The following is a 9,589-nucleotide window of genomic DNA, read 5'->3' as shown; positions in this document are numbered from 1 at the left end:
CGGTGTGGAGCATGTCCCTGTTCAACGTGTGCAGCTGGTGGTCAGCGCAGTGTGGCGACACTGTGGGCGACTATGATGTGGCCAGCTTGCTGTGTGCGCGCTTCGGACTGGAGGCCCAGGAGAAGGACTACATCATTGTGGGCTCACAGTCCGGCACTCTGAGTATTTACTACCCGCATGGCAATGCATTTGAGGCGACGGACTTGCTGCTGGAGACGCAGCTGACGACGCCCATACTAGGTTTATATGCGGGAAAATTCAGCGGGTAGCTCAACTGCTCAACATACACAAAGTCTTTAGAGGAGTAATCCCCTATTCCTTATTCGCAGTAATGTGCGCAACGAGAATGTCAATCAGCTGGGCGTGCTGCTGCCCAATGCCTTTGTCATCTACAATGTGCAGGCGCTGAGTGGATTGGCCGAGTATGGCACGCAGCTGAAGCTGCAGCAGCTAGCGGAACACAAGTTTCAGCGTGTCGCCTTCTCCATGTGCCAGGGTCACTTTGGCCAGGTGAAAGGACGCGAGTTCTTCTGTGTGGTGCATCTGGATGGCACGCTCACTTTCTATGAGCAGGACGGCATCTCGTATGAGTGTCGCTTTCCGGGGCAACGCAGCCTGCCCGCTCCGGTGGTCTATTGCGAGCGCACCGATAGCTTCTTTCGGCTGAGCGCCACCTGGCATCTGCAGTGCTACAGCTACCAGGATCTGTCCCATTCACTGGTCACCAAGAGCAGCTATCAGCCGATCTGGTCGCAGTGCATCGGCGAGGGCATCCTGGACATGCGCGTCGTCCAGCTAAAGGAGTGAGTGAGTCTGGCTAGGAAATGTGTTCGTTTCACAGTTGATAATCCGCAGAAGCTGCTCCTACATCATGATACTGGGTGAACGCAATTTCATCTGCTTGGACGACAATGGGAAATTCAATTTTATATTGAAGCTGGACTATGCGCCCAAGTGTTTCTACAGCTTTGTCGTGGGCTACTATTGGGGTAAGAGGCGATGCGCATAGACTAGGATTAGCTTGAATACAGATTCGTTCTCTGCAGAGCCCGGCGCGCGCCTGCTAACGACCATTGTCTCGGACTCCGCCCAGCTGCACATCTATGAGGAGGCCAACATCATTTGGGCCGCCCAGTGGCAGCAGCCGGCTCCAGTGGCCATTCAGCGCTCCAATGTCCAGGGCCTGGCGGGCAGCATTGTTACCCTGACTGCCTCGGGCCAGCTGACGGTGGGCTATTTGGGCGCACAGCCGTATCAGTTTCAGGTGCTGCCCCTGAACATCGAGGAGCTGAGCTTCGCCGAGGCGCACAAGCAGCTGCAGCAGCTAGAGGATGAGATCAAGGAGTCGGTGGACATACGGGATATGGACGCGCTTAATCAGCAGGCTGCGGATCAGGTGCGGATCAGCTTCAGCATACAGCGCGAGGTGTTTGATGATCTGGACACGCTGGTGCTCGATGTGCCGGCCGATGTGGCCGTCAAGGAGCTGCCCTCGGCCAAGGGTTTGCTTAAGTTGAAAATCAAGGGCGAACTGGCGGAACTGCAGCTGGTTATCAAGACGCCCAACGGCGTGCGCTGCAGCCAGGAAACGCTCAGCCTGGTCGACGTGCCAGCGGGCAGCACAAAGGAACTGCCACTGGACTTCTACATGGCTGAGCTGCTGCACGTACACAGCACACGGGTTGAAATCTTTGTATCCTTTGTTAGTCCAAGGGTAAGTTTTTGTATGAGTGTAGATGCGTTTGCCCTTAGACTCGACTAATCTCTGCCTGCTCCCCCACAGGGCATACCGCGTGTGCTGCAGCAGAGCGCTTGTCTGCCCCTGTCCATGTTCTATCGCAGCTGCCAGCCACAGAAGGCGGCGGGCATCAAGCTCACCTACACCATCACCAGCAAGCATGTGCCGCCCAAGCTGGCGACCTTCTTCGGCGAGTTCCTGGAGGAGGATAGTGAGGCGCAGGCACTGGGTCTGCAGCTGCTCTGCCCTGGACTGGACATAGTAACCGAGGTCATCACTGTGGTGGCAGCCAAGAACTCCAACCGCTTGAGGTGAGCTCTGCGCAGTTGACATAGCCGTGCTTTACTGTAACTCTCTTTACAGAATACAATCGGACTGTGTGGAAACATTTGCTATGATTCTGGAGCGCATCGTGGACACCACCCTGCAGCTGGATAGCGATGCCAGCTTGCTCAAAATGCACAAGAGAAAGCCCAAGCGCGGCGTGCTCAATCGCTGTGTGGAGCGCATCATGGCCGCCCCCTTTATACCCACCCAACCCATTCTGCATCGCGCCGATGTCCACCACGAGACACAACAGAATATACGCAAGCAAACGGTGAGTGAGATGGGGAGAGAGATAAAGAGAGAGAGAGAAAGAGAGAGCGAGAGCGAGAGTCAGAGAGAGTGGGTAATTAATAGTGCTCATTGTTATGGCTCTGCAGGCACAATTGGAGGAGCTATGGCAACAGTTCAAAACACTACAGCGCCAACTACAGGAACAAACGGAGAGCGAGCCCAAGGAGACTCTTACCATGCAAATTGAGGCGAACTACGACCACCTGATACTGGAGGGAGACAAATTGGTTGAAATACGGCGGGACGAGCACAGGTAAACATGTCTAAACGACCAATTGGAGCTCACCAGCCCACGCAGTGGGTACAGTGGCTGAGAGATATTTACAGATTGTTTACATTAATTATGGGAGTGAGATTTACTAATTTAATGCAGAGATTTTTAAACTCTCCGAGATCTGAACTGAACTTGGTATATACATATGATCTTATTATTCTTTTGATTCTTATAGAATATTATTATATCTATAATTGAAAATTCAATTTAGTTATAGGATATTTACTTTATATATAACATTTTATTTTAGTTATATTTTATATTTTATTAGACTACGTTGCCTGGATTCGATTCAATTTTTTTTAATCTAGTGGTTGAACTTATCTTTTAGCCACTGTGCACAAGTGTAGGTGTACTTATTGACAAATTTATTGTTTATTGTTGTTTGTTCGGCGCGTGTCCAGGCAGCGCAGCGACCTCAACTGCGCCGTAGCTTTGGCCAAATGGATAATTCATGCATTGAACCTGGAGGAGCGTGTGGTGAACGTTGTCAACGCGGTGCTGAGCGTGCCTGTAGAAGACTGGACTGAATTGGTGGGTAGTAAACGCATGACGCATATCTATAAATAGGATATACGGATACAAATATCTGTTTCCTTAGAGCTGGGAGGAATCTATGGCGCCTGGCATTGATATGCTGCATCATTTTGGACCGCTGATGCGCTCCAAGTCGACATCAACGCATGGCCTGCTCGATGGCAACACTAGCAACAGGGATAGCTTTGACTACAGCCGCTTTAGGCGTCACTTCGCGACGCTGTTCGATCGCATTGTGCGCCTAGCCTCGTCCTCAACGGATGAGCAGGCGGCAAAGCAGGCGGCAGCCACGGAGCAAGCAGTTGAGCAGCTGCAGCCGGCGCATCAGGTGAACGAGATTGGAAGCATGCAGCGCATGCTGGGTGAGAAAAAATCCACTCTGCCGCGTGCAGGCAATCCCAATTTGAGCAGCTCCTTGGAGGCTGTGGAGGATGAGGAGGAATACGACGAGGACGACTTGCGGGACATGGGCTATCGCAAGGACTATGGCCCCGCTGCAGCCGGTGCCGATGGCAGCGAAGGGGAGCAAAGGAAAGGCAAACGCTCTGAGTGGGTCAACGAGGATTTCGAGCTGCCCACCACCGAGGAGCTGTTCAGCGATTTGGGCATTTGGTGGTAAATCCAAGCAAACAAAAGTCGATCAGATGTGAAATATGTGTGTGAAATGTGACAAGCTGTGAGCTGTACTTAGCTTGAACAGAAAAACAGTGAAAGCTATTCGAGCTGATTGCGTGTTTAACATGAAATGCAACCTTAGACCTTGATTCAAGTTCAAGTATGCCAGACTATATGTATGTGTATATATGTTTGTCTATCTATTCTTGCCTTTAGCGTAAAATGCATCGATGTATAACAAGATAAACAAATATATTTTCTGATAAAGTGCTGCCTAATTTGATATGGAAAGTGTTTAAAAGAGTTCACTTTTTTTTTATCAGATGAAGCGCTGATTCAAAGCAGTTTATATGATGTGTACAAAGACACATATAGATACATATAACCTAGAAAATATATATATATACATATATGCACATATATTTATATCAACAGAAGGACTCAGATATCGCGTGTGTAACAGTAATTCCCAAGTCTCTGATAGAGACTTCGTATGGTGTATTACTTAAAGAAAACTTGAGAAATTTTCTTTATTATCAGAAGCTTTGGACTAGCTTGACAAGTCTTAGTAGAAGCTTTTTAAATTTAAGAAATGTATCCTATATATACACACACATATGTTTATATACATAAAATATACATAGTAAATGTATGTTTGGACTTTTATGAATTAGCATTAAGACAAAAATAGCTTAAATTAATTAAAACGCTTTGACATAAAAACTTTAAAGTTGTTTTAATGTAATTTATTTTATGATGTGTTTAAAAATTTATTTAATTCCTATGCATTAATGTGTAAGCTATCAATGCAATGGATTAATTTTGATTGCATGCTGATCCGTGGCTTTGATGGCTACAGAACTGGAATGGCTTTGGTCTGCCACCGAAGTTCTAGTCATGTGGGCGAGGGTTTGCATATATGAATGTATATATGTATGTATGCGAACTCGTTTATGATGCATCGTTGCAGATAAAACACGATAAAAGTCAGAGATATGGCTACACGTTTACACACGCATTGTTCCAGGCCCAGCTGCAGTCCGCCTGGTTGAGTGGCTGCCTGGCCAGACGCTGCGTCTGGCATGCAACGTGTGGGCCGTGATCCCCTGACAGTTGTGTGGCCTGTGCCTCACAATCCAAATCCCACACATGTGGCCGCCAGTTTTATGGACGCTGCTCCAGTTGTGTTTAGTTTAACCAGCCACAGGCTCAACAATGCCTCGTAAATTGGCCAGAATTGAGTGAGAAATGTCGACATCTACCAGCCAAGCTGGAGTCGTTCCCTGCCCAGTCCTAGAGCTGCTCTGGCTCTGCTCTGCGAGTGGCTCATGTTTATGTTTATGTGCATAGCCATTTCATCAAGTAGATAATGCATTCAAATTGGATGGGCTGCAGGGCGTAAGGTAGTACTGCTGGAATGTATGTTTTATGGCATGTTGAGAGTTGATTTGCTTCCAAGCGAATCAATCAGATCTTGCGCAGGTAGTTCCTCTAATGTGGATAGCTTTTGGATTTCTATATTAGAGTTAACCGGCTGTTGCCTCCTACCCTAACCTAAATAAAGTTTGAACTTGACCTGCGGTTCAACTAGGTTTTGGCTGACTGAGAAATTAAAAAAATAAACGAGCTTGAGTCATTATGCGGCCTGCGATCTGTTGTCTGTGTGTTCTGTACTAATTAATAACTGACGCCCGAAATGAGAGACAACTTTTATAAATTAAAATTTGTTTTATTTGCGGTTTTGATAAGAACTGCGCGCGATTGGGTCAATCACATGTAGAGAAATATTAAATTAGAGATAAAAACATGTCGAATTTTAAGGCATATTGGAAATTAAAATTCCGAGTCAGTATAGTATATATAATACTAGCTGGCCCGGCAAACGTTGCATTGCCCTCTATATTATTTCTAGGTAAAAAATTGTTGAAAGCTATGTTGTTCAGGCTGGGATACACTGATAAATTTATTAATCGGATTTTCATTCAAGCACCTTGTTGTAAACGACATTCTTCGTTTTTTGGTCGGGTGCAAGAACAAATAATGCGGATCGTTTGCCAACACGTGAGCATGCCACGTACAATTGACCATGAGAAAAACACGCATTTTCTAGATTGAGGCCACAAATAGTCAAAGATTGGCCCTGTGACTTGTTGATCGTCATGGCGAAGGCAAGACGAAGCGGGAATTGAATTCGTTTAAATTCAAAGGGCATATCTGTTGAGCTCATCGGAATCCTAGGAATAAGAACTTCCTCATCTTTAAATTTTCCTTTGAGTATCAACGCGTGAATCACATTGCTCATCAGTTTTCTTATCACCAAACGCGTTCCATTGCACAGTTTTGGTTGGTTTAAATTTCTAAGCATGCAAATCATGGAGAATTGCTCTTTTCATAGCTGTGTTCATTTCTTGACGCCGGTCAAGTTGTTCTTCCATATTGCCCATGAAGTATATTTGCAAGAATTTTTGCTGTGCATCTTCAATAGGTTGCAATGATCCAATGCGATGGCAAATCTGGCCTTGAATCTTTAAATTCAAAGCCATAGTTATAGTTATATTTACAAACACTATTTACAGAAATCTAACAAACTACATTATTCAAAATTTTTTTTTGGCAGTCATAGAAAATAAAATTTTTAACGTAAATTACCTTAAATATCCGTCTCCAATATTTTCCGCCCCAAATTATGTCATTTGGAAACAGGCATTGTATTTTTGAGTGTTCGCTAGAAAATGTCGTGATTCTAGTGTTTCGCCATAAAGCAGGGAACGCAATGGCTATGGTGACCGCTAATGGCAATGTCACTTTACCACTAAGGCAGCACAAACCGGGCGTTTCACCAGCAAACTTCAATGCGCCACAATGCTAGCTAACAACGTCCATTGGACCAATGCAAACTAAACGATTCAAGCTGTAATCAATGGTGCAATCATATCGAAACGCTGCTCGATTCAAATCAATCCTTGAACCATTTCTTATTGCCATTTCACGGGCTGCCTCTCTTTGAGAAGCACGAATTAAGGCCCTTCTTCCCTGGGTACTAACGCGGAGCCTTTCTCGGGCGATTTCTCGCTCTTCGTCAGATAATTGACTCGCGCTATTCCGTTGCCTAATTGCATTATGGGTCCGCCGGGAAAGATTAGATCTTCTAGGACGCGGCATTTTTATTAATAGTAATACTGCCCTCGCACAAAACCATATAAAACAATCGAGAAATATAAATATAAATTATTTACACAAATTTATGTTTGAGACAAACAAATACCTGAACTTTCGAGATATTTAGCTTTTGTAAAAGTCCAAAAATACAATTTTTAATAATTAACTTTTTTTTTTTTAATTTCGAATTTTGAATTTTGAATTTTTTATTTATTTTTGATTGTTAGGTTTTAATCTTTTGATTTTTTTTTTAATTTTTGCAGATTTTTGATTTGAAATATTTATAAAGTTTAAAAGTCCGAAAATATAAAAAGCCAAAAATACACTTTTTAATAATTACCTTTTTTTTTTTTTAATTTCGAATTTTTAATTTTTTATTTATTTTTTGAACAGTCAGGTTTTAATCTTTTGATTTTTTGCAGATTTTTGATTTGAAATATTTTTCCTTTTGATTTGAATTTTTTTTTTTTTTTTTTTTTTTTTTTTTTTTTTGAATAGTCAGGTCTGCTCGAGGTCAGGAGACCGTAGACTGACTGACTACATTTGTTTATTTACTTCTACACTATTGTCAAAACTGTCACTGTTACCAAGCCTACTGGGTATAAAAAAAATTTGAACATTTGGGGAAAAAACCGCGTTTTTCAAGTATTCGGCAAATTTTTTCAGTATTTTTAAGACCCTATACTAAACTCGTTGCGGAGACAAATCCAACAAATCAAAAACCATGAAAATTGGTTCAGCCCAAATCAAGTTATAAGCGGTCTTCACTTTTACACAACTTTCTTTTATATATATAGATATACAAAAAGTTATATACGACTGAAAGATTCCTTGTCATAACTGATTCATTTTTGTATTTAACAAAATTTAATTCATTCACATCGAAGTTTTCGTTGGAGAGATATTACTTTCCAAGCTTTCGGAAAAACCTCATTCTGTTGAGTAGCATTGTATTGAGATATCAAGATTCCGATTCAATATCATATATATTATATATCAATTATATTACATAAGTTCATTTTTTGTTTCTCAGATTAACCCAGAGAATACAGTACACTCTCTTCATATATTATAAAATCGCGAAAATGTTTTTTTTTTTTTTCATTAAAAAAGTTAATAAATCAATGATATGGTTGTCAACACTTAATTTGGTGCATTAAATAAATATTATAAAATTCATTGTTATATAAAATTCAAAAATATAAATTACGACTCGTTGACTTTTGCATTTGATTTAAATCGAGCCTTCTCATTCGAATTCAATGCCGTTTTGCCTCACTGTGCAGCTGCGAACTTTTCACATCTTGTGTCGCGTGCGGTTTAAATGATGTTTTAAAAAATTATAATCATTAGCATTAAGCCGCAGCAACAGCTTATTTCGGACGGAAACGGGTACAAGTGAATAAGCAGCTGGAGGAAGAAGCTTTAAACAAAAATTCTGAAATCGGACTCAGCCGGAAGAGAGTGCAAGAAATCATTTTTTGTTTTCTCATATCTTTGGTAATCGCTTTAATCAATATTCATTATAATTAGGATTGTATTGTTCCTTGATGGAGCACAAGGCGGGATACTTGGGATTAGCACCTGTCAAGCATTCGGAGGCAGGCTCGCCCACCTTGTACACATGCACGCCCACCGCATAAGTGCTGGCATAATTGCAGGCCATGTTGTAGATATAGAGGAAGGGATATTGCGGATTGGTGAAGCGCATCATGGCACAGCCGACGTGCGTATTGCGATCTACGACAGTTTCTGCAAAGTGTCCATATTTATCACTGCAAATAAATGACCTTAGTAACTTGAAATATTTGTAGAACTATCAAAGTATAACTCACAGATGCCTGGCCACTCGGAACTGGGTGATGTAGCTGCTGTCGATCAGTGGGTACTCGCCGAACCACAGCCCCATCGAGTTCACCACAATGCCACGCACATCTAGTGGCGCATTGCGTGGCCTATCGACGCCACAGAGATTCTGGCCGACATTGCGGAAGCGATACGAGTTATTGCACTCGTCGTGCTCTAGGTCACATGTCTTCAGGTTCAAGGTGGCCAAGTATTCCAGCTCCTCGTCCCAGATCATGGTAGCCATGCGAGCGGCAGGATAGTAGCCCGGCAAATGTCCTGCGGCTATGAAATTGCGACGCTTGTTGTGCTCGGCCAGAATGAAGTCACGATGTGGCTGCAAATTGATCATAACTGCATCCTCAGAGCAAGAGTCGTTGAATTTCTGCAGAGAAAAAAACAACGAATCCTTATTTCCACTGTTGAGTCAAGAACTGAGCTAAGAACTTACGCCCGTATTATTGCAGGCCACATGACGGGTGCCCTCATTGCACAATTGAGGATCGCACCAGGAAAACTCGCCGGCCACAAGCTCCGCCTCAAAGTTGAGCAACAGCAACAGCAGCAGCAGCAGCAGCGACAGCGGCAATTGAATCCTGCGAGTCATGTTCTGGCTGTTGCAGTAAGTGTTTTGAAAATGTTAATTTTGTCAGGTGCAGGCGAAATATTTATATGAAAACGATCCGAAATCGAATTTTATTTTTGGATATACTGAGCATCCATATCACATATTCCGAAGTGTCGCTTAAGGCAGGTCGCGCAGTCTTTATTGCAATCAACTGAAAACGCATTAACGGTTTAAA

General features: G+C 43.2%; 2 protein-coding genes and 1 long non-coding RNA gene across 4 annotated transcripts in view; 2 read left to right on the top strand and 1 right to left on the bottom strand.

Moving 5' to 3' along the window:
• Window positions 1-11: 11 nt before the first annotated feature.
• Window positions 12-4,790, top strand: BBS9 (Bardet-Biedl syndrome 9). Its single transcript, XM_018010258.2, has 9 exons — window positions 12-265; window positions 330-803; window positions 856-989; window positions 1,047-1,714; window positions 1,784-2,049; window positions 2,102-2,336; window positions 2,443-2,609; window positions 3,035-3,164; window positions 3,232-4,790. Exons 1-9 carry the CDS (start codon window positions 12-14, stop codon window positions 3,784-3,786), a joined length of 2,883 nt encoding a protein of 960 aa, XP_017865747.1. The 3' UTR covers window positions 3,787-4,790.
• A 927-nt stretch (window positions 4,791-5,717) lies between these two features.
• Window positions 5,718-9,393, bottom strand: LOC108615640 (antigen 5 like allergen Cul n 1-like). The gene is made up of 5 exons (XM_089470151.1): window positions 9,238-9,393; window positions 8,777-9,171; window positions 7,048-8,716; window positions 6,432-6,961; window positions 5,718-6,307 (listed from the first exon to the last, which is right to left on the bottom strand). The coding sequence occupies exons 1-3, from the start codon at window positions 9,391-9,393 to the stop codon at window positions 8,455-8,457; spliced, it is 813 nt and encodes a 270-aa protein (XP_089326277.1). The 3' UTR covers window positions 5,718-6,307; window positions 6,432-6,961; window positions 7,048-8,454.
• The window catches only part of LOC149268491 (uncharacterized), a 45,404-nt gene continuing 44,350 nt past the window's right edge, over window positions 8,536-9,589 (top strand). Inside the window, exons 1-2 of one of the 2 annotated variants that reach the window (XR_016270288.1) lie at window positions 8,536-8,667; window positions 8,756-9,408. This is a non-coding gene — a long non-coding RNA (uncharacterized LOC149268491). Of the gene's footprint in view, window positions 8,701-8,755; window positions 9,409-9,589 lie in introns of both variants that reach the window. The other variant, XR_016270287.1, reaches the window with a different exon arrangement.

Source organism: Drosophila arizonae, chromosome 5, assembly GCF_054131065.1.
Source record: "Drosophila arizonae isolate 15081-1271.41 chromosome 5, UAZ_ARI_1.0, whole genome shotgun sequence".
Taxonomy (NCBI): Eukaryota; Metazoa; Arthropoda; class Insecta; order Diptera; family Drosophilidae; genus Drosophila; species Drosophila arizonae.
The sequence above is the reverse complement of the archived record's forward strand: the minus strand, read 5'-3'. Positions and strand labels throughout refer to the sequence as shown.

Excerpts from the sequence above, each read along its gene's own strand:
- BBS9 (XM_018010258.2), top strand. The coding sequence starts at position 12 with ATGTCCCTGTTCAACGTGTGCAGCTGGTGGTCAGCGCAGTGTGGCGAC. Across the intron at positions 2,337-2,442 it reads AGAATATACGCAAGCAAACG|GCACAATTGGAGGAGCTATG; the intron begins GTGAGTGAGATG and ends ATGGCTCTGCAG. Across the intron at positions 2,610-3,034 it reads ATACGGCGGGACGAGCACAG|GCAGCGCAGCGACCTCAACT; the intron begins GTAAACATGTCT and ends GCGCGTGTCCAG.
- LOC108615640 (XM_089470151.1), bottom strand. The coding sequence starts at position 9,393 with ATGACTCGCAGGATTCAATTGCCGCTGTCGCTGCTGCTGCTGCTGCTG. Across the intron at positions 9,172-9,237 it reads TGGCCTGCAATAATACGGGC|AAATTCAACGACTCTTGCTC; the intron begins GTAAGTTCTTAG and ends TTTTCTCTGCAG. Across the intron at positions 8,717-8,776 it reads TTCCGAGTGGCCAGGCATCT|TGATAAATATGGACACTTTG; the intron begins GTGAGTTATACT and ends ATTTATTTGCAG.